Source organism: Argentina anserina, chromosome 6 (genome assembly GCF_933775445.1).
Source record: "Argentina anserina chromosome 6, drPotAnse1.1, whole genome shotgun sequence".
In the NCBI taxonomy this organism is placed as follows: Eukaryota; Viridiplantae; Streptophyta; class Magnoliopsida; order Rosales; family Rosaceae; genus Argentina; species Argentina anserina.
In genome coordinates, this window is record NC_065877.1 from 11469225 (window position 1) to 11494261 (window position 25037).

Below are 25037 nucleotides of genomic sequence, written 5' to 3' on the forward strand. Positions count from 1 at the left end.
ATAAGGAAATGAGCCAAAGGCGTAAGTTGGGGGATGTTGCAAGTTGTGGAGATGAAGGAGTTTGTGGTGAGACGGAGAGCGAGATAGACAGATTTAGCGATCTTCCGGATCAAGTTGCACATCACATTCTTTCCTTCCTGTCTGTGCTGTCTGTGCCGTACCCTTTTGTCGTTTCATGTGCGTTGGGAACGTCATGATATGGATGGAGATGCAACACCGTGCATCTGTGATAATGAGAATTATCGATTGAGCCCGTGGATCCAGAATGCAGTTCGGTGTAATGTTGAAGTGTTTGATCTAAAGATGACTTTTTATGCTAATGAGGTTAAAATTTTGCCATCATGTGTGTTTCTTTCTGCAACTTTGAGGTTTCTGGTGGTGGACGTGGAATATATGGTCCTCAGAACTCCATGTTTTGCCGTTTCCTCAAATCTGAAGTACCTCAAGCTGGAAAATGTTCATATACAAGATGAGGATTTTTTTCAAGTGGATCTCACATTCCTGCAAGTGCATGGAGGACCTACATCTTACTACATGGGATAGAACGCATCACCATTTTTGGGTCATCTTTGAAAAGGTTTAGTTTCCTTTGTGGCCCTCGGGATCATATTAGCCATATGCATATCTCAGGCAAGAAGCTTGTGGACTTAGATCTTTACTGGAAGTTTGATTCACCAAGCAACAAATCGTTAAATATTGATGCCCCAAATCTTAAATCTATCCACTGGATTGGGAATTTGATGGAATACCCAAACCTTGGAAAATTAGAATGCTTAGAGAAAGTTGCATTTGCTCTGCTCTCTGAAGTACATGACTTGGACACGATACATGAGGTTCTTTGGTGTTTACGCAGGGCTCCAGCTCTTTTTCTGAATGAAGTGGTCATTCAGAGACTTGATTGGGCTGGGAATTTGATTCACCTTGCAACAATTCGTTTTACGTTTCTGCTCCAAATCTTAAAACCTTGTATTGGGCTGGGAATTTGATGATTGACTCAAATATCAGAGAGCTAGTACGCTTAGAAAATGTTGGCTTTTATCTAGAGCCCGGAGATGAGTTTGACCGTGTACTAGAGGATCTCTTCAGTACTCCATCCAGGTCTAGCTTTCTTGTTCTAAACGAAAAAGCCATGAAGGTAAGAATAACCCTCCTATTATTTTTCTCCCTAGATATCTAATTTCTTCTAGTTAAAAAGATTAAATCTAACTAAAAATTTTGAGCCTTTTATTTTTGAATTGCAGGAACTGTATAAAGTAGGAGTTTTGCCATCTTTTGTTTGGTAGTATTTGCTATTTGGATCTGCATATTGGGAGCTTCAGCGATGACTTAGTCCCATCAATGGTGCATCTTTTCGTAGCAATGCCTAATTTGAGTACTTTATACATCAAGTCAACTCCCCTTCTACTCGACTCCGGACCTAATGTGAGTTTGTACTTGAGTAAGTGAGTTTTATGATGTATAATATACATTTTTGTCATTGGTAACTCTCCGAAAAGTTTCGGTCATCGGTAACTCCCCGATATGTATTGATTGATTAGCATGATGTCTTTTTTGTTTCTTTCCCAGACGTCCGGTTTCAAGGTGGAATACTGGGAGCAGCAAAAACTTGGTTTTATTTGTAAGCTTAAAGAGGTTACTATCGAGCTTTCCAATGGCTCTAATGGAATGGAGTTAGCAAGATATCTGCTCGAGCATGCAGAGTGTTTGGAGAAGATGGTCATAGTTTATCTACCCCACCAGTGTGATATTGTTATTTCTAGGGGAGCTTATTCAGTGCACTTGTATCAATTTAAATGAATGGTTAGATTTCATTAATTATACATTTTTATTATTAAAAAATTATTATTAAATATCAACAGTAAAGATGTAATGGTCCACTTGCACCTTGGTGCATTGAATAAGTTTCCCATTTCTATTTACAAAGTTGTTATCAAGGAAAGGGATGTAAATGAAAGCTGATATGATATGTCTCAAATCCAAACCTTAATAAATGTTGATGGATTCATTTTGGACTAGAAAAATAGGATCATTGTCTTTGGTAGTCTCTAGGAGTTCATGATATAAAGGAGTCAAGCGAACCACCCATTACTTTCTTTACTTCCTTTAAAAAAAAAAAACTGGGTCGTTAAGGACTGCAGGAAGTGTGACCAAAAGATGAACTATGTTTGCAATGAGATGAGAACCTCTAGTGTAGTACAATATATTTGCAAGGCATATTTTGCATTGAAAAGTCCAATTGAAGAGAAGGTCGTATCTTCAATGAAAGATTGTCTTCGGGAAAAGAAAAATAATTCCCTTTTCAAAATGTTGGTCTCAGCACAGATCGTTTGTATAATACCCCGAATTTTTGAGTTAAATTCGTATAATTTCTTTTAAATTATTAGGTTTGGTAATTTGAGTAAAAATAGTATTTCTAAGCCTTTTCGTCGATGTCTTTGCGAAATGAAACTGATTTCGGAAATTTAAGGTTGAAAAACATTACATTTTTAGTGGGTTGAGAGTTGACTTTTATTATGTTGCTCATCTCTGAAAATTTCCTTCACGAAAGTTGTAGAGCTCGTCGATACAAGTTGGCACACCTTAATCGGATGTCGTATGTGAAAGTTGTTAACGACAGAAGTTTAGTTTCCAATTTCTGAAAGATATAAAAGGAATTTTTGGGAAATCTTAATTTACCCAAAACAGAAGCCCCCCCCCCCCGCCCACAGCTTCTCTCTCTTCTCCCCCGACCCCGGTTTTTCCTAGAAACTTTCTCCAGCCCGGAACTCAGCTGTCCGGCCGCAGATCGGAGGGCCACCTGTGCCATTCTCTCCGCCTCTCCATTCTCTCTCGATTGAGCTACGGCGCGGAGCAGCAAGCTCGGCAGTCTCCACCATCGATCGGCGCGGAGCTTGCGACACTTCCTTCTACAGTCCCTCATACCTTTGATTCCAATCCCAAATGATTTAAAGCTCGAATCGAGCCATTTCGTCTCTGATCTTCAACTACCGATCCGAGATCTTGCGGCGATGATTCTGGTGGTCTCCGGCCGACTTGGGGCGAACTAAAGATTTGGTTACGATGTACTCCTCATGATCTTCATCTTTTATATTGGAAGTTTGTTGATTTGATGAAGTTTGGGCGGAGGTGGTGGTGGTGGTGGTGCGCGTGGACCTAGGTAATTACAATACATATACATGAATTGCTATATTATATAATGTTACTGTTTTTATTTAAATTATGAAATTTTATTGTTTGTGATTAAAGCGTATGGGACCGGAAGGGAGATAATGTACCTTCTAGTATAATGGATTATTGTGGTGACTTTATATATATTCATGTGCAAGAGTCGCTTGGTTGTAGTACATAAACACGCGTGAATTTTTACATTGTACGTGGTTTTAATATTGAGTCTTGTTAAAACATTTTCTGGTCTTCAGACGTTGTTGGCATTAAATCGGAACCAAGCCTTTGCCGGGTGTCGGTTATGATCAGTTAGAGCTCTAGTCTGTCTGTCGTTGTACTACATGAGAGGTAACAGATGGGTTGCCTGAGTCTCATGAGTACACATGTTTTAAATAATATTGGGTAACCAGATGTGCTGCCTAGTGTCTCATGAGTACACATATTTTAAAATAATATTAGATAACCAGATAGGCTGTCCAATCTCATGAGTTCACATGTCATAAAATGTTATTTGTTACATTTCTTTTCTTATATGACGTATGTTATAATGTTAGTTTACTCATACAGGTTGAAAAGCTTACTGAGTTTGTGTTTACAATCCTTGTACACCAAATTAATGGTGTATGAGATAGTTCTGCAGGTGGGGATTAGCAGACTCGGAGAGTTTATTCGGAGGATTACTGAGGGTTTCCTTCTTCGTTTGCTGTGAGGATTGAGTGAATATTACATTCCCAATTGTTTTAATATTTGAGTGTATAAACTTGTAATGTATTATTCAAGTCAACTGAGTCGTACTGTGAACTCAGTTTTGATATACTGTTGTTGTAAGATAATTTCATTATATTTAAAATTGTTTTAGAGATATCATGAATTCGAATTCGAACATTTATTATTCGAAATTTTGGGGTCGTAACACTTGAGGTACTAGTTCAGGAATGTACATACCTTTCATACATTACTCTTACAAACGACTTGCGAGATTACTCATCAAGGTCTATCATCTGTGGAAAAATGCAATACTTGTCTGGTTTTCTATAATTTCATCAAAATTAGTTGGTTGCTTGGTGTTTGTTTTTTCAGGTTCGGCTTTGTTAGAAATGCTTTACGTCGTCACCATCAAGCCACGAGCCCACGACCCCCATCGAGACATGCTGACCACTCAAAAATCTGAGCGGGTTTACTCTTCAAATTTTCCATCTTTCAGAAGGAATACTCGTTTTGCCATCAGAACGGTTTCTAACCGATGAGCAATAACCAGGACACGTACAGGACTTGTCCAAAGGTATAAAAGAAAATCCATCAAAATGAATCCCGGCAAGACATACTTGATTCTACGCTCCATTGCTGGCTTTTAAGTAGCAAACAGATCTACAAAAATGCTTGTACTACAATTAATAGTATCAAAAAATAACAAGATGCATGCCCCATACCGTGTGGTTTTCCATCAAACATTTGACAGCTTGTCTCACCAAAATCTCAGACCTGCCATCTAAAGCAGAAGTAGCTTCATCCAAAATCAATATCGAAGAATTATGATAGAGAGCCCTTGCAATAGCCAGTCTGCAATAGCAGAAGTTTGTTAGCAAAATCTTGGAGTACGTAATATCTTGTGAATTGACACTTGCAGTTTTGCACCATGAAAGTTCATTTCCCATGGATGGCCCTAGAAATTAAGCTACTAAAAAAAAGCTAAAATCAGGGTTTCCTCTCCTTTGCTTCTGACCTCCACTCAAGGTAGAGCCCCTGGGTCCTATATTGGTGTTGTATCCTTCTGGTTATGTACGATCATTTATGTTGCACAGACACACGGACACGGCGACATGACACGGCACAACATGACAAATCTCAAAAACTCATTTTTCGACATGGCTCCAACATGGTAAATAAAAATTATTTATATATATTTGTAAAATTCATCAATTGCATAACAATGTTTAATGTCAGACAATACTTTCGGTATAGCGAAAATCTTTTTCTTATGATCGTAAAATGTATGATAATTTCTCTTTATACAACTCAGAAAAGCTGACTTTTGCCTTCCCAATTTATTCTTCAGAGGATCCCACTTGATTTTCTAGTTTCTACAAGGTGAAAAGTTCCGAGAAGCAGCAAATAACTATATCAGGCCTACAGTACTTCTTTGCCTGCCTATATTCAGTAAGGTTCCCACTTGATATCTTACAAAATTAATACAGTTAAGACTTAAGAACCTTTCTAGTTATCTATTTTGACAATGCTCTTCGATGTTTCAGGGAGTCCTTCATTATTCTCCGATCTTTCTCCTTTGTACGATAACCCTGGAAAGGTTAGCTTTACATCCTTATTAATCTTTTGATATAGTTTAATTTATTGTTATTATGAAATAGAATGGTATTTTGCCCGTCATCAACTTTTGTTTGTATGTTTAATCTTCAAACTTAAAAAAAATTTGAATTACCTTACGGATAGGGAGATCTAGAGCCGTTGGCAGAGTTGAGGGAGAGAGAGAGAGAGAGAAGTTGCCGCCGTGACTAGAGAAGCCGCCGCCGTAACTAGAAGAGGAATCGCCGACCTGAGAGAGTAGCTGCGCTACTGAGAGTCCGAGACCAAAGAGTCGTCGTGACCAAAGATTGTGAGTTGCAACTGAGGAAGAACGACGAGAAAGAAAAGTCCCCTCTTTTAGATATTTAGGTTTTTTTTGTTTTTTGTTTTTTTTTTAAATTATCTAATTGATCATGTGGCGTGTCCATCGCCGACGTGGCATGTCGGTCAATGTATCATAAAATCAAAATTTTACGATACACCACATGACATGTTCGAGTGTCAGACACAGCGACACGCCTCCAATTGACATATTTGTACAACATATAGTGGCGGGTTCAGCCCAAAACTTACTTAGGCTGGAGACCATACAACAATTTTCACTCCAATTTTTTTTAATTATATATAGTGTTAATAGAAAAAGAAAAAATATATATATATTTATACATATATGTATATAATTAGATTTTTAATATGTATTTCTTCTACATAAACGTATTCTTCTTCTTAAATCATCAAAAATCTTCAAGTATGTGTCTTTTAATATTCTTACTACTCTATATAATTGTTACGAGTACAAAATCCGAGATATCTTGTTCACGCAACTTGTATCTCTCTGAACCAAATTACCTACACAAATCCGAGGTTAAGATCAAGGGGTAGTGGTATACCGGTCTATGACTCTCCGAAGCTTAAGTTAGAACTGAGTCAGGACTTGAGCTCACAGGTTACGGACTTAGAAATATGTTACCTGTTTTAGAAGATTTCTGGCCACTCTTATAGATGCATTGGGGGAAGTGTTGCTTCCCTTTCCCAATATGGGAGGTTGCTCATACAATATGTTTTTTTACTGCTCTTGTGAGTTATTTGGGTAGCGACGAGAACAACGCTTGAGCTAGAGGTGACATGACTTGTCCTGCCAGCTTAGTGCCCCCCCCCCCCGCGGGTTGGGCTTATTCCAGTAGGTCTGGTGGCCGGAACAAGGGGGAATCCCGCCGGAAATTATCTCATCCAGGAGAGGTGTTAACAATAATTAATATGAAAATGCAAGTATGAGCTATTTAGTTTCAACTTAATTAATTTGAGAAATAAATTTGTTATAGTAAATTTCTCATTGATATTCATTGACACTTATTTATATTTTTAAAGACTCATTGATGTCTACATTTTGCATGGTTATATGTTTGTAATAACATTTTTTTTTGCTTTCGGCCAAATTCAAGCCCACTCTGGCAACATAGACTGTAATATCCCAGAAATTTATAATCATTTTCTAATAATTGTTCGGAGATTTAGATTTTTGGTGATCTGATATATAGTACGAGGGAGAAAACGAAAGTGTTCGAGCGTTTATAATCAGAAACGTTACCGTGAGTAGTCAAGAGTTGAATTTTATCCGTTATGAATCTCAGAAAACTTCATTCATTAAAGTCGTAGGGTTCGTCAATACGAATTCGTGGACACGTGACACGCCTAAATAAGAGTTCGTATGAAGAAGTTACGAATCAAAATGTATTTGGATATTTTTAGAAAATAGTATAAATAGAGGAATTAAAGAGAAAAATAGGAGAAAAATCAAAAATTTGAATCAGTACTGTTCACTGATAATGTTCACCCGAAAATCAAGAAATTTCCTTCCGAGCGGCCGACTTTGGGCTGCCGGATCTCCGTCGTACGGCCACCATAGACCGGCGCACCGGTCTCGTTTGAAAGGTTGTTGCGTCCTCTGTCGATTGGTGGCAATGCCACCCGCCATCTCACCGTCGTGTGAGAACGGTGTAGCCCGGAAGTTCCCCCGAAAGTTCACAGTTCGCCGAATTTCACATCGCCGGATCTCCCTCCTCCAGCCACCAATCGGTGAGATTCTTGTCCCATTTTGAATGTCTCATTCCATACTACAAACCTTCTAAAAAAATTAACCCAAAATCTTTTTGTGCTAGGAGAATTGAAGAAAATAAATCATAGGTTTAAAATAGGGGTTTTCGGTTTTTGTTAAATTAAAATATTTAGACTTGGAATTGAACTTTGTGGTGAACTAGAAAGTTGTTAGGAATGTCATTTAGATTGTGGTGGTGAAATTTGGTGGTCATTAGTAGTGGTCGGGAAACGGTGGCAGCACATGAACAGTAACTGTGAACATTGTTCATGAACAGTGTTCTGTAAACAGTGAAACACAAACAGTGTTCTGTGAAACAGTATTTTATGAACAACATTTAGCTATAATGAAATCGTCACTTGATATTTTACGTATCGTTTTCTAAGAATTTTATCATGCTATTAGGTGACCGATGAAACGAGTGAGGGAATCGTTTTCGGTGTCGTGGAAGTTGCACGCAAGAAATAAGGTGAATAAACCTCACAATGATCATCATGATCGAAGTAGTGTTATAATTATTGAATTTAGTTTGAGTTGTTAACATAGTCATTGCATCACTAGCTTATAAAAATTGTTTTAAAAGTATGTTTTGATTTAAATTACGTGAACTTGATCATCTACAGTTCATGGGTAAAACGTTATTTTAATAAATAATTGTAAAAGGTTTTAGTGATTATGGACTATGGTGAATGTGATTAAATCTCACTATGACGAGTCTACCATTGGCGGTGACTCATATTTACGTTTTCTTTAAAAGATCGAACTATGACATGTATATAATATAGTGGGTTGTGTATGTGTATAAAATGGTAAATACGATACATATATATTGGTTGTTATATTATATATTGTTACGTTCTTATTTCCAAATGAGTTTGTATTGTGGCAACTATATTTATATTATTGAGCAAGAGTTGCTTGGTTGTTGTACAATAAACATGCGTTGATTGTTATATTGTACGTGGTTTTAACAACGAGTCTTATTAAAACGTTTTTTTTGTATTCGGACGTGTTGGCAGTAATCGGAACCAAACCTTGGCCGGGTGTCAGTTACGATCAGTTAGAGCTCTAGTCTGTATGTCGGTGTACTGCATGATGGGTAACATATGGGTTGCTTGGGTCTCATGAATACCCATATTTTTGAGTGATATTGGGTAACATATGGACTACCCAGTGTATGTCAATGTACTGCATGAGGGGTAACAGATTAGTACTTGGATCTCATGAGTACCCATGTTTTTACATGATTTTAGGTAACCAGATGGGTTGCCTAGTGCCTGTCGGTGTACTGCATGAGGGGTAACATATGGGTTGCCTGGGTCTCATGAGTACCCATATTTTTTTTAGTGATATTGGGTAACAGATGGGTACCTGGGTCTCATGAGTACCCATGTTTTTAAATGATTTTGGGTAACAGATGGGTTGCCCAGTGTCTAATGAGTACGTTTGTCTTTAAATGTTATTTGACATATTTCATTTGTGTGCGATGTATGTTACTGTTGGTTTATTTAGACGGGCTGAAAAGCTTACCGAGTTTGTGTTTACAATCCTTGTGCACTAATTCGATGGTGTAGGAGATAGTTCTGCAGGTGGGGATTAGCAGATTCAGAGGTATTACTTTAAAGATTTCTTTCTTCTGTTTGTGGTGAGGATTGAATTAATTTTACATTTTCATTGGTTATAATATTGAGGTATAAACTAGTTATATATTATTCAAGTCGACTGAGTCATGGGTTAGACTCAGTTTCGATATATTGTTATTATACGATGATTTCAATATATTTGAGATTATTTTAGAGTTTTCATGACTTCGAATTCGAATTTTTATCATTCAAAATTTCGGAAATATGACATAGACTATCATCAATTTATTTTCAAAGAAGAAAATCTCATTCTTTAAATGATTACATCAACATATCAGTGGTAGATAAAGAATCCCACTATTCTCGAACATCACTCTAGTTACAAGATTAGCCACTAGAACGAAAAGATATGAGCTAAGAAGACCCAACGGTGAATAAACTAGCAATTTCATGTGCTCACTCAATATATAAAATAGAAAACACATTGACCTGCCCACTATGGAGCCCTCGCTAGCAAGACACTCACCTAGTTTTTCACCATATTTATTGCCTGCCACACAATCAGGTTCCAAAATGATGGTTCCAATTCTGTTGGGCAGCACTAATGCACTATCTAGCCTTTTCATCACCGCAAGCAACTCAGATGCCAAGGGAGAAAACTCGATCATCAAATTGGATTTGGATGAAAATGATATGTTAGAAACCAGAACGGTGTCAAACTGTCGTTCACTTCTGCAGACTGGTACAGAAATAACTAGGTAACAATCCACTTTATTTTATAGTCACTAAAGGAGGCTTTTGTTAGCTCCACCCTTGTAGTTTTTCAATTTGTTCTACCAGAGTATATATATAGTTTCTATTCAGAGTTAAGATTCACTTTGAAATTACTGAGTGAATTTCATTATTTGATTCACTTTTCAGTTAAATTTTCACATCTCCACCGTATATATCGTAAAACATAATGTATAGATCAATCACTCATGTATAATTTTATACAATTTGATGATCATTAAGGCATTGAATCATTATTAAATCACTGAGCAAACCGAATCTGTTCAAAACTGAACCGTTCGTATAAATCACGATTCCGGAAGGCTAAACGATGATCAAATTGGATGAGACTTTACATGAGTGATCTATACATTATGATACGGTGGAGATGTGAAAATTTGATTGAAAAGTGAGTCAAATAACAAATTTTAGTCTTTAATTTTAAAGTGAACATTTACTTTGAATAAAGATTGATATTTATATATATATATATATATATATATATATATATATATATATTCTCAGGTAAGGAGGTCCGCACCAATGGATTTGGTGTGGATTTCCATTTTTTCACCACTTTTCGATTGAATTTCCTCATCTATACCGTTTAGTATCTAGATAATATTGTGTAGATCATCTCTGTAAAATTTCAGCCAATTTGGTAATCGTTAACGCCCTCAAAATTGCGTTTTTCTGTTAAAAACATGAACGGTTCATGTTTGATATAATTCAGTCTGTCCATTTGTTTTTCGATTTTGAGGGCCAAATTGGCTAAAATTTTACATAAATAATATACACAATATTATCTAAATACTAAGCAGTGGTAATGAGGAAATTCGATCGAAAAGTGGTAAAAAAAATAGAGATCCGCACTAAATCCATTGGTGCGGACCTCCTTACTTGAGAAAATCTGTATATATATATATATATATATATACATATACACACACAATCCATTTTAGGTGCGGACATCCGCACAGTGCGGATTCGCTCGTTCCAGCAACTAGTGACGAGCAACGACAACACGGAAAGTGTCAGCCGCACTCCCTCCTCCCGGCGCTCTTGTTTTTACCGGCTATAATCTCGAAAATCTTGCACATTTCAAGTTTTTCGGCATCTTCTAGAATTTTTGAGATTCCGACCACCGTAAGCCGGGGTTACAGCTCCGATCGGCACATATATAAGTGCTGGGAGGAGGAGGAGGAGGAGGAGAGCACGGCCGGCACCATCCGCGCATTGTTGCGCGTCGTAGGTCCCTTTTACATGCGAATTATTGCACTTGATAATCCTCCTATATATATATATATAGAGTTATAGACAATGGTTGCCGAACATAGTTTTCTAACAAAAGTTGGGAGAAGCTTTAGCCTATTCGATGGACTTTTCTGAGTGATGCATATGCACCTATAGAAAAAGCACCCTTGCAGTTATTTTTTAATGGTGCTCTCACATGGCTCCTCAAAAGCAGGCTCTAATAGCATCGTGGATTCACAAATCTATTCTACATTTATACCAAAAGAAGAGAAACCAAGTGATGCTGGATGTTGGATACTGTGTTTAAGAATCATTCACCACCAGATAGATCTGCGCAGACTTAGGGTCCTCTGTGCACTTCTTCGAGTAGGAGATTAAGTCAAGTTCAGCGGGGTACATCAGGTACGTAGCTAACTAGCTACGATCAAGATTTGTACTTCTCTAGTTTGGTTAAGCGTATTATACTACTGTGACACGAATGCAATCATGTTTTGATTTGATGTTTAACATCCCTTGTCTTGTAGTAAACTGATCGAGACTGCCAGCTTCTCTGTCAAAAAGAGTTGGTCAAGGGCTGCTGCAAGTTCTGAAGGTGAAGGAAGGAGGTTGTGCGGAGCGTGAAAATATGATAGGGACGTTCCTGGATAATTTTCCGGACCCAATTCTGCAGCACATCGTTTCTTTTCTTGCTATCGCTGACCTCACTCGTTTTGGCTGTGTTTCCAGAAAGTGTAGAGAACTCTATCTATCAAGTACATTTGTGAAGTTTGATGAAATCTCCTTGGCTAAATATACCTCCTCATGTTATAAGCGGATGAAGCTGTTGAGGTCTTTGGATAAGTTCTTGATTCATCGTGGGGAGACTAAGATGCACCAATTTTGTATTTGTTGGAAGCCCCGTGAGTACTTTCGCCACGAGAAACCATGCTTCTGTGGCTGCAATGTGAAGTCTCAAACGATGGCGTGGCACAATGCAGTAAGGTGTAACGTAGAAGTGCTTGGTCTTGAGATCTCTATATTTGAGGCTGATGCACCATTAGCATTTCCTAGTTGCATCTTTCTGTGTGAATCTTTCAGGTCTCTATCAGTGAACATGTACTGTAAGATCCAAACACCCTCATTCAATCTCTTCTCTAATCTCACGGACTTGGAGCTCACGGAGGTTCAAATAGAGCAGTCATTTTTCAAATGGATCTCACACTCCTGCAAATGCATTGAGGTATTGAATCTGATGATGTTTATGGGATAAAACATATCAACATTGAAAGCTCGTTTTTGAAATCATTTTGTTTTGAACGCGTTAATCAGACTAGCATTTGCCATCTCAAAATATCATGTGGGAAACTTGAAAAAATACTCATTGACTGGAGATTTGATTCACCTTGCAACAATTCGTTCTACGTTTCTGCTCCAAATCTTAAACCCTTGTATTGGACTGGGAATTTGATGATTGATTCAAATATCAGAGAGCTAGTATGCTTAGAAATGTTGGCTTTTATCTAGAACCTGGAGATGAGTTGGACCATGCATCAGAGGATATCTTCAGTACCTCATACAGGTCTAGCTTTCTAGTTCTAAACAAAAAAGCCATGAAGGTAAGAATAACCCTGCCATTATATTTCTCCCTAGCTATCTTATTTCATCTAATCTGTTTAAAAGATTAAATCTAACTGAAATTTTGGAGTCTTTTATATTTGAATTGCAGGAACTGTATAAGATAAGAATTTTGCCTACTTTGTTTGGTAGTATTTGCTATTTGCCTCTGCATATTGGGAGCTTCAGCAATGACTTGGTCCCATCAATGGTGCATCTTTTCGTAGCAATGCCTAATTTGAGTACTTTATACATCAAGTCAACTCCCCGGTCTCCCCCCTTCCTCGACTCCGAACCTAATGTGAGTTTGTACTTGAGTTTTAACATTCGGTCATCGGTAACTCCCCGATATGTATTGATTGATTAGCATGATGTCATTTTTTTTCCCCAGACGTCCGGTTTCAAGGTGGAATACTGGGAGCAGCAAAATCTTGGTTTTATTTGTAAGCTTAAAGAGGTTACTATCGAGCTTTCCAATGGCTCTAATGTAATGGAGTTAGCAAGATATCTGCTCGAGCATGCTCAGTGTTTGGAGAAGATGGTCATAGTTTATCCACCCCACCGGTGTGATATTGTTGTAAGGGATGTCAGATAGAAGCGACATCATTTCTAGTGGCAAACTTGTTTTCACGGAAAATGGATGTAAATGAAAGCTGATCTGATATGTATCATATCCAAACCTTAATAAATGTTGATGGATTCATTTTGGACCAAGTTATAGGATCATCGTCTTGCTAGTCTCTGGAGTTCATGGCTTCATGCTAAATAAAGGAGTCGAGCGAACCACGCCTTAGTTTCTTTACTTTCCTTAAAAAACATTAAAAAATAAATAAAAAACCTGGGTCATTGAGGACTTCAGGAGGTGTGACCAGAAGAACTATAATTGCAATGAGCTGAGAAACGCTAGTGTAGTACAATATATTTGCAAGCCATATTTGCATTGAAAACTCATCAATTGAAGAGAGGGTCTAAAATTCAATGCAAAGTAGTCTTTTGGGAAAAGAAAATTACGCCATTTCGAAATTTTAGTCTCAGCAGAGATTGCTGATGTATTAGCTCTGAAGTGTACATACCTTTCATACATTGCTCTTAGAAACGACTTGTGAAACTGCTCATCAAGCTCTATCATCTGTGGAAAAGTGTAATACTTGTCTGGCTTTCTATAGTATCATCAGAATTAGTTGGTTGCTTGATGCCTGTTTTGTCAGGTTCGGCTTTGATGGAAATGCTTTGATTGATGCCAAAAGTTGATTGATGGAAATGCTATGTCTTCACCATCAAGTCACGAGCCCCATCGAGACATGCTGACCACTCAAAAGATCTGAGTGGGTTAGCTCTTCAAGTTTTCCATCTTTCAACAGGAATACTCGTTTTGCCATCAAAACGGTTTCTAACCGATGAGCAATGACCAGGACCTGTCCAGAGGTAGGAAAATATATCAAAATGAAACCCTGCAAGACATACTTGATTCTACAGTCCATTGCTAAAAAGCTTTTATGAAGAAAACAGATCTAAAAAATTGATTGTACTACAATTGATATTATCAAAACATAAGACAGGATATTATCAGCCATACTGTGTGGTTTTCCATCAAACTTTCGACAGCTTGTCTCACCAGAATCTCCGACCTGCTATCTAATGCAGAAGTAGCTTCATCCAAAATCAATATCGAAGAATTATGATACAGAGCCCTTGCTATAGCCAGTCTGCAAAATCAGATGTTTGTTAGCGAAAGCATTTCCAGTTTTGCACCATTAAAGTTCATTTCCCATGGATGTCCCTAGCAATTAAGCTACTAATAAAAGCTAAAATCAGGGTTTCCTCACCTTTGCTTCTGACCTCCACTCAAAGTTGAGCCCCTGGGTCCTATGTTGGTGTTGTATCCTTCTGGAAGTTTCTTGATGAACTCATCTGCATTTGCAGTTCTTGCTGCAGCTTCTACCATTTCCATGTTAACATTTGTCATCAGATCCTTATATCCAATGTTCTCGGTAATGGTGCCTGAAAATAACGTCTAACACAAAAGTTACCAAGATTATAATATGAAGCAAAAGTAGTAGCTAGTATCACAGAACATTTGTTTACTTTTATAGGACACATTCCTGATTCATAATGCAGCTATTTAGTCTGTTTGCGCATCAGGAGTTAACTAGTGACCACATAACAAATTAACTCAGAACCATTTTTCATCCAAGTGAGTATCATACAAACGAGAAGTTTTTAGAATTCAGAATTTTTTCTCAACAAGGATTTAGATTTAGCATGAGTAATGATATTCAAATCTCAGCAGAATAATTTGCATAACAAAAACTCAAAACTACAAAAAGCACAAACATCCAAGTCCAACTGCTTAGATTTCGCTCAATATTAGGTGCACAGAAAGTAGATTTCGTGTTTGATCATGGGCAGTGGAGTTTATTGAATCTTTCTTAATCTGGAAAGAAAAATAATTCATACGTCACTCACTATCTCCTGAGAAACGAGGCCAATATGACTCCTCAAACTTGCCAACCTGAGGTTTTTAATATCATGGTTATCAATGAGTATCCGACCTACACACATGAGAATGTGAGTCAGATATTGGTCCATAATTAAATGAAAATTCAATTTCTAAACTTAACAACAAAAGGTTCAAGAAAATTTGCAGAAAACTCTCTCTCTCTCTCTCTCTCTCTCTCTATATATATATATATATATATATATATATATCTCGGAAATAATAAATAGCTAAAGGTATGGGAACTTGCGGGCTTAACTCTTGGCATAAAAGGTGGAATTGGAATTTCCCTGTTTTTCACTTTGTTTTTCTCTATTTTCTAGTCATATTAGTATATACCACAAAACACTCACCAGATAAAGGATCATAAAGCCGAAGAAGTAGTTTTATAAGGGTTGTCTTTCCACATCCCGAGGGTCCAACAAGAGCAAGTGTCTCTCCAGGTTTAATATGCAGATTCAATCCTTTCAGAATAGGAGGCACATTGTCTCCATATTTGAATGATACATCAGAAAATTTCACATCCCCAGTAACGCGGTTTAAATCAACAGCATTTGGATGCTCCATCATCTGTATAAGAAATTGACACATGACCAAGCAGCTTGAGTAGTACGGACAACCACTGAACAATCACAACAGAGTATAAGAAAAAAAGTAAATGAAGAAGAGAGAACAAACAAAACTAGCAATTATATTCAGCAAGAAAAAAATAACTGAAGAAGTGAGAACAGATCAGCAACTGTCTTTTAACTGAAAGGGTTGCACCATATATGGATACAAAATCTTGTATGTTAGGCATCAGTCGCATGACTACTATGGGTCTCTACATATTTATTATGAATCTATAGTGTGCATATATTCGGTAGGACTTCATGACATGCAAAGTTGTAGGGATTCATTAGTCAAGCTCAACCACAGATTTCTTGAAAATTAAATTTGTCATTCTACTGGAACAAAGTGTTTGGAGAATCAAAGAAATCTTATTTGCTGATCATGAGAAGAAACTAAAAAATGAGTAGTAAGATATTACTAGTAATGGAGCATTGAAATCATACAAGGGATACACTATTGAGAAACAGGATCACAAGTAAGATATCCTTTATTCCTCTTAAACTTCTATTACTATGCCTACTATTTGCTCTTTGATGTAAGTCCTTATATCAGAACAAGTATCAACCTAAGAATAAAGATACATGAATTTTGGAAAGAAGCATGTGTGCACACGTGCTTGTGCGTGGTAAAGATCAAAACATGGAGAAACCACGGATTTACTACTGATCTTAGAAAGAATTACCATTGATTTGAACCTGGTAAGGTCAAACAACCGTTCCACAGCTGGTTCTCCTTGCTTTAATTCATTGTATGCTTTTCCAACACCCTGCATTTACATTAGGATTGATAACTTTGACAGCTGCTACTGAACAGCAGAATGATAATAATTGCAGAATCAGACACGTAATTTAAGGAATTAATGGATAACTAGTGAAAAACAGGATAAACTAGTATGAAAATAGTGAAACAATTTACCTCACATAAAAGTAAGTTATCAGTATCTACTGGATTTTAAAATGGTGAGTTCAAGCGCACGAGATGAAGCTCAAGAGTGTTATTAAAACATCTGATAATTGTACACTAAAAAAGTCAAATAGAAGATGTATCATTAGAAGACAAAGAAAAAAAAGCATTAGATAGTATTACCTGAATTGGCTCGATCAGAAAAATCGATGATATTACATATGAAACTATGCTAGAGATATCGACTGAACCACCACAGAATACCATTGGGGCAATACACAGCATAGAAAGCCCTCCAAAATATATAATTTGTATGATCTGAGGAATAAGTGCCTTCATTTTCTTCTTTTCCAAACGCTCACAAAGGTCAGTGTGAGCAAGCTTCTGAAATCTAGTTTTCTCCCACAACTCTGCATTGCTTGCTTTCACAAAACAAATTGCAGGGAGGACCTACAATACAATCATATACAAGAAATCATTACAACCCGATATACAATGGACATAGAAAGTCCAGAACACACAACCACACCATTATATACTGTAATGTCAATGCAATACAAAAATTGCATAGGGATTTAACACGGTAAAACAAACCTCATTCAGATAAGCAGAGAGAGCAGCAGTGCTGAGCTGGGCCTTATTAGATATCATACGCAATTTCTCACCAAGATAAGCAATGACAAGAGCCATACAAGGAATCACCTAACAACCAACCAAAAGTAAAACCAAAATCACAAGAAAAAAAAAACCAAGCACACAACCATTGACTTCACACGACGACAAAACTCGCTCACCGCAGCTGATATCCCAGACAACATAGGACTAATAATCGCCATCTTCGCCGCCATAACCGATATCTGTAGAGCACTGGGTACAACAGTCTGTCATTACACGCAAAAACCAATCAAAAACCACACAACAAACACAAAACTGATCCAAACCAAAACACTCAAAACTCAACAAGAACACACATTGAGAACAGCATACACAGAATCCGCAACATCAGATGCCTCCGCAGTGATCCTATAAGCAACATCCCCAGTCTGTTTCGCCCCGGCTCCTTCAAAGAACCCCATATCCCTCTCCAGAACCTTCTCCCAAACATGAACCCGAACCTGGTACGCCGCATTCAATGCCGCCTCCCATAGAAACGCCTGCTGCCAATACACAGCCACCACCCTCGCCAGGACCAAAACCCCCAAAGCCAAGCCCTCATTTCGTAACATAATCAAGTCCAATCTTCCGATTTGCGCCGATAAATTTCCGATTTTGGGGACGATTTCGGAGAGGGAGTAGACGGAGACGAGGCTGCAGAGCCAGCCGAGAATGATGGGTCTTTTCTCGGACAGAATGAAGGGTTTGAGGGATGCGAGGGAGTTGAAGGGTGGAGAGTTTGCGAGGGGTTTTGGGGGTTGAGAATGGAGATGGGTGCAATTGAGGTGAGTTGAAATTGGGTATAGGGTTTTGGGTTTAAGGTAAAAAGAGAAGGATGGCGATGGAGGACGATGGATCAGAGAAAGAACCAACCTTTGAGCCATTTTCTTGAAGTTCTTTCCAGTTTGGGACTGAAAGTTCCCACCTTTATTTACTCCTACCAGCCAAAATAATAAAGCACAATGCTTGTTGGGCACTTTGATAGAGGGTAGTTTGGATATTTAACCCAGCATCCCAAATCCTATAAAACCCAATATTCTGTGCAGTTCTACACAGACATCAGCCCCAAATTATCAAAAGAAAATTAGAGTTCCTTGTGCTCTCTGCTTTTGAAAGCTCACAAATTGTTGGTTTCTGGAAGAAGGAAGATGGGTGTGGATCGACCCGTTTTGTGTTGTACATCGTTCTGTTGGTAAAAGCTTGAATTTTGTTGGGTACTTTATTTGTGGTGCGTGCTAGGATCAGCTTTATTTTGTGTTTAGTATTTTGATTCTGTGTTTGGATGAATGTGATTGATGTTATTGATTTCAAGTTCCAATTTTGTTTGAGTATAAACTGAGAACACACAAATATAGATTGATAAGAATGGAACCCAAGAGTAAGCTAATGGCTGTTGAGAAGTAGAGTATGAAAGATAGATTAAGTAGTCTTCCAGACGAAGTTGTGCATCACATTTTGTCTATTTCAAGCCCAACGAAATCTTCTATCCTTGAGACAGAGGACCTCGCCCTGTTTAGCTGTGTGTCGAGAAGATGCAGACAACTTGTGCTGTCAAATCCGAAGTTGCGTGTTGATGTATTTTCGGGTTATAAATCTACCTATAAAGAGCGATTACATTTGATGAATTCTGTGGATAGGCTGTTGGCTCATCACGGCGATAATAAGCTGCAGCTATGTGATATATATGGTATCAACACTGTTCAAATGAAGGGATATGCTTTCAGGATGAAGAGATATTTCGACTACTGACTTGGGTACACAATGTGCTAGTTAGGTGTAAGGTTGAGATACTAAATCTTTTTATCGAAGCGCAGTCAGTACCTAATTTTGACGAGTTACTAATGTTGCTGATCTGCATCTTTCATGCTGAATCCTTGAGGTCTCTGACGGTGGAGTTCCTTTGTAAAATTCAAAACCCTTCTATCGCCAGTTTTTCAAATCTCAAATTCCTAGAGTTGAGATTTGTTGCTATATTAGATGAGGGATTTTTTAAGTGGATCTCATGCTGCTGCAACTGCATTGAGGATAGATATATCGTATTTATGGACAAAAAAAGGTCACCATTCAGAGCTCTTCCTTGAAATCATTTCGCTTTGAATCTTCCTATTCTACATCCCATCTTCACATCTCAGGTGAGAAGCTCAAAAACTTTTTTATAGACTGGAAGTTTGTTTCTCCTGATATATCACTAAATATGCTTACTCCAAATCTAAAAAAAAATTAAATGTGTTAGGGATTTGATGACTCACCTCAATCTGGGAAAAGTTGTATGTCTGGAAGAAGCTGAGTTTCGTCTGCAGCCTAAAGTGGATGACTGGAACAACATATCTCAGGTTCTCTGCATCTTACGTGGGGCTAAGGCTGTTATTATGACTGAACAGCTCATTAAGGTAGAGTGAACTATATCCCTTTCAAAAATAAATGTTTTTTTTACTAATGCCAAAGCGTTGATGTTTTGCATTTTCTGTTAGTTTCTTGTTTTCTTTGATCTTTATTTCTTTCGTATCTGGTAACAGAGCTGATTTATGCTCCTTATTAATCTCTGTACTGTTTTAAACTTGTGTGATGGCATTTACGTGCTTTTAATATAATACATAAAAACACTTCCTACTATAGCTATTATGGAAATTCTCCTTTGCTTGCAGTTCCTTTTGATAAGAAAATGCAAAGTCATGCATGAGTTTTTTCTTCCAAAGAATAAGAAGAAATCCAGAAACTTGATATTACCTTTTCCATTAACACATTGCAATTTGGAGAATTCTGGAAGCTGCAAGACCCTGCTTTTTTCAATGAGCTTAAGGATTTTACAATAGAGCTTTCGGAAGGATCTAATGGAATCAAATTAGTGAGTTATGTTCTCGAGCATGCTCAGAATTTGGAGAAAATGGTCGTTGTGCACTTGCAAGAGCATTCTGGTGTTGAAAGGTTATCGAGTGAAACAAGATGATTTCAAATGCGGCACTTGTTTTTAAGAGCGTACCAAACTATACTGATCCATATCCATAGTGTATTTAAGTTGTCGTGCTCATATTTCTCCAAAGAAAGAGTTGCGCTACTATGGTATGCATAATTGCACATTACAGTAATGATTGTAAAATGACATGGAAATGCATCTGATCTTGTAGCTTCTTTGTTTTTATGTCTGCTTGTGATTATACAGTCCAGTAGTTGATAAGATGAAATGGAATATTTGGGGAGCAAATATTCACTCCGTTCCTTATTTGGTTCCTCCTCTGACCTCGGATAGTTGATGTTGTCATTTGTCAAATACTGAACCTCTAAACATACTTGCATTGCACCTCCAAGTTTGCTATGAGTAAGTGTTGAGTAAAATTGTGCACGTGAAAATGTCACCCAACATAATTTCACTCATATTCATGTAGTGAATAGAGTTTTAATTATTTCAGGTTTGACCCATTCAAAACAAAATGTATCTCTTCATTACAATTCTTTATTTGTAGGGAAATACCATTTGATTCCATTTATGAAGAAACCAAATATGGGGGATGTGGTAATTGTTTGTTTTTGCGGCTACACCCAGAAATTTGATTGGGTTGCCTACGTACCTTGAGAGATGGATCAAGCCACTCGTAGTTCAAGAGTTCCAATATGTGAATGACACATTGGAAGACTATGATTTTGGTGTAAATGAACATGTGAGTGATTCATTTGGGGCTGGCTGAATTTGACTTGCGGTGTCAGAGATTCTGTTCGGATTTGTGGGCGAATTTGACTGGTAGAGTCAAAGATTATGGTTGGACATGTGGTTGCATCCTACTGGGTTGCCAGATTGCATACGTACTCTTTTAGGGATCAAACTGATTGTAATTCATTGATGTGAACTTTCGGTTTTGTACTGACTTGTGAGTTCGACAGATATATGGCGAACTTGAATCTGTTAAGCGTATTTCTCTAGACACCCAATTTGGTAGAGTACTTACTGGGCTTTACAACAAGCCTCAAAATCTGGTGGACTGATTTCAGTGAACTTGCTTCCATTTCTTTCGTAGTAGGCCCAATTACCAATTTCATATCTGAACTTGCTCATGACTCTCCAAACAGCTTCTAGTAGTACTCCTCATTCCTCACTGTTGGAGGCTTGATTAATTGAAATTCTCATTCGGGTATTGATGACGAGGCTTCATAATTTTCAATGCAGGTTTTTTCAACGAGAGAGGTCAGCTCTGACTCGGGCTTTGTAAATTTAACACCATGGCAACTTCTTGCAATCAAAGCTTGTTTTGACAATGGGTTTTGAATTTGATTTTGAGCAGAAAATGTATGTGTGCTCATCATTAATCTTGTCTTTTTTCTTGAAAATGATCATTAATCTTGTCTTCATTCTTGTTCGTAACACTGATCGATGCTCATGTCTGGCACCCTTCTGATAGAGCGGTTTGTTAGAACGTCTATAAAATACCCTGTAAAATATCATCGTTAGTATAGAATAAGCAAGGATCGTTCAGTCCGGGGAATCAAAAGGGCCTCAACACTTATCATGTTATTGGGGGATTTGAGATTGATTATAAAACTACTACTTAAAATAAATCCTAAATTACTTATATACAATTGATCAACTATTCATCACATAACCAAAACACGAATTCTACTCAAGAAACATGTATAACACGTATAGAACAACATATAGGCAGCGACTTATTTCGATTATATCTAAGTCCATTTCAATTCCAATTCTAATTAGAGTCTGAAGCGGTTCATCTAATCGTTAAGACTTCTTAATTATTTAGAATCAATGAAGCGTTCAATCCTAAACATATGCTAAAGAGAGTTCAACATAACGAAGCGTACTGGTTAAACACAAAGTAGCATATAAGCACATTAAGTCGAATTTGAGACATGTAAGCAAGCATGGTGTCACTCATCTTGATTAAGCATGCAAATTCCTAGAACTATCACAACCCTAAACAAGTATCAATAATTGAAACACGAAGCGCATATTCAATCAAAGAATACTTTGGTGAATGAAATCGCAACCTTAGGAGAACCATGGCCTTGGCTTCCTCAAACATTGATTTAGATGTACAAATTCAAGGAATTAATTGAAATAAAACCTAAATTAATTTCGAAATCCTACTGCCCATAGATGCTACACATGACATACACACATATTTCATGAGTTCATGCAATCAAAACATAAAACCAAAGAAGTCTGAATTTATGTTCTTCATATATGAAACCGAAAATAACATCCAATGATTCATACAATGAATTCGAAATTTGCAGAAAATAAAAAGAAAGATTACAAGCCATGGATGAATCACACATTAAAAACCTTCTAGGATGAAGCAAGGATGAATTCGAATTGGTGGAGGAGGAAGATGAGCACAGTTTTGTGGTGATGGATGAAGGTTTTTTGGCTTGTAATTTTCTGGATATTTGGGCAGAATTTCGGCTTGGATTGTGAAAGAATGGAGATGCCAAATATCAAGGGAGGCCATGCCTTTTATAGAGGAATGAGGAGAGGAGGGGCTGCTAGGGTTTTGATTGGGCTGATCCATGTATGCACGGCTATGATCTTTTCTCTTTAATTAGATCGAATGGCTGCCCCTCTTTTTCTTGTAGAACAAGCTCTTATCTCCTTATTTCTCTAGGGTTACACGGCATGGGCTGGGCTCTCCTCTCATGGGCTGATTGCTAGGCACGGCAAAGACTTATTCTCCAAGGCTGAATTGGATAGCACGGCAAGACTCCTTAATTTCCTCAAAGATCATGCACGGCTTCTCCTCTTTTTCTTCCTTGAATTATCTCTTCAAATCTGACAATAAAAACCGAAATTAGTAAGAAGAGATAATCTATTTCGAAACTTATGTCTTAATCTAGACATTTGTTGTCTTAAAAAAAGACACATGTAATAGATGAGCTCAACTAGATTAGGAAAGTTTCTAATTTGCAAAAAGGAAACTTACTAGAACAAGAAAGTTCATTTAGGAAAATTTCGTAATAAGAGTTTGAGTTCAAGTAGGACTTTCCAATATGGTACGTTTCCTACTCTAACAAGGATTCCTAATGCAAACATGACTCTCAAGATATCGCCAATGCGACCAAAATGTAGAAAGACGAAGACTCCTAATTCAACTAGGTTTCCTAGTCCTATAAGGATTCCTACTCAAACTAGGACTCTAAACCAATTCTTCGTTTTTAACTCGTTTAAGCACAAAGACACATCCATAACCGTCCTAGACTCCTATTGTGACTCAATGACTCGATATTACAACAATAAGGATTAAGCAAAGTACAAATGGAGGTAAAAACATATTAAGAACGTAGCACAAAGTGCTCCTATCACCTTCTTATTGTGACACCATCTCATTTTTGCATGCGTAATTATCAAACTTTGGTTCTTATAAGCAAGAGTACGTACAGTACATCACCACTTGACCACCATTTCAAAAGCATCCATAATTAGCACAATTGACATTTGCTTCATTTGCCCTATTGTTAATTAAATTGAATCACCATCAAAGACTATTATTTCATTTGTTCTGAGAGTGTCCTTTCGTTATAATTAACAAATGGTTCCAGAGCTTTTGTGTCACCTCTATACAACTGTACAACCAAAATTTGCAAAAGACGATTTGAGATGGTGGTGTAAGGCCGTGAGAGGTAGTTGGCTAGAATCATTTTCAGAAACTTCGACAGCATACCGGCGCTTCCGTACATATTTTAGCATTAATATTAGATCGTTCATGAATGACCTTTTGTTCTAATGGTATTACAACAGCCAAAATTGCATTAAGACTTTGGTTATTCATAAACGGCCGTATTGTCTATTGCTTTGAACTAGGGACCTTGCATGAGGTTGTTCATGAACAGCCTAGAGTCTTCGAACTTTATAAGAGATGGTTATGCTCTTCTGGAATATTTGAAGGCGTTTGTGTTGCAGGGAGGCAGACTTCTTTTCTGTCATAAGCATCATCTAGACATTTCACATATAAATAAGAAAACCATGGATGCCACTACACCAAAGATATATATTAGTGACACCAAGTATGAAATAATTAAAGATAAAAGATCCGCCACATCTCTTAAGTACACAAATTTTACCAAGGAAAACAATAAAACTAGAACAACTAAGTCTTAGGCTAACATTTTGATAAAAAATATAACAGCCTGAAGCTAAAGTTAAGAACTTTAGTATCTAAAAACATGTGTCTTGATTACAAATAATCATATAAAGCACTATGAATTAAATCAATGATCATCTCTACCATCATGTTATTGTACAAATCTTTGCCTTCGCCACGGGGCGTGCCTCTGCGCTTGCTTAGATGCTGCTTGTGCCTCCGTAGATGGAACTTCATCTGGATCCTAAACAACTAGCACTGGATTTTTGATCAGTCGGTAGTAGGGTTCGAGATGGAGATTTAGTTAAATATGATGCGGGTATCCAGTCCCACCAGCATATGAGCTAGCACCTAACATCATCTAAAATCATGTATCTTCTCTCTCAGACATTTCTACAAACACCTACTAGGCATAAACCAGAAAGTTTCCTACAGAAAATTTAAAATCCCAAAACACCCAAATCACATAAGAAGCTTACAAAATCAAACATTCCCATATCCACTAAAAGAAGAATTGATTTCAG

General features: G+C 37.4%; 1 protein-coding gene and 2 pseudogenes across 1 annotated transcript; 2 read left to right on the plus strand and 1 right to left on the minus strand.

Annotated features, from left to right (window-relative positions):
* The first annotated feature begins 11 nt into the window (after positions 1-11).
* LOC126796874 (putative F-box/FBD/LRR-repeat protein At5g22610) lies at positions 12-1797 on the plus strand (annotated as a pseudogene).
* Positions 1798-9717: 7920 nt separating this feature from the next.
* LOC126796875 (uncharacterized) lies at positions 9718-13424 on the plus strand (annotated as a pseudogene).
* A 247-nt stretch (positions 13425-13671) lies between these two features.
* LOC126797550 (ABC transporter B family member 29, chloroplastic) lies at positions 13672-18395 on the minus strand. Its single transcript, XM_050524194.1, has 10 exons — positions 17746-18395; positions 17569-17655; positions 17369-17476; positions 16958-17224; positions 16554-16637; positions 15613-15829; positions 15229-15314; positions 14589-14776; positions 14339-14468; positions 13672-14177 (listed from the first exon to the last, which is right to left on the minus strand). The coding sequence occupies exons 1-10, from the start codon at positions 18310-18312 to the stop codon at positions 14040-14042; spliced, it is 1872 nt and encodes a 623-aa protein (XP_050380151.1). The 5' UTR covers positions 18313-18395; the 3' UTR covers positions 13672-14039.
* Positions 18396-25037: the final 6642 nt, after the last annotated feature.

Coding starts and splice junctions, on each gene's coding strand:
- LOC126797550 (XM_050524194.1), bottom strand. CDS start 18,312: ATGGCTCAAAGGTTGGTTCTTTCTCTGATCCATCGTCCTCCATCGCCA. Junction 17,656..17,745: donor CTGTGTATGCTGTTCTCAAT/GTGTGTTCTTGT, acceptor GTGTAATGACAG/ACTGTTGTACCCAGTGCTCT. Junction 14,469..14,588: donor AGTGGAGGTCAGAAGCAAAG/GTGAGGAAACCC, acceptor CTGATTTTGCAG/ACTGGCTATAGCAAGGGCTC.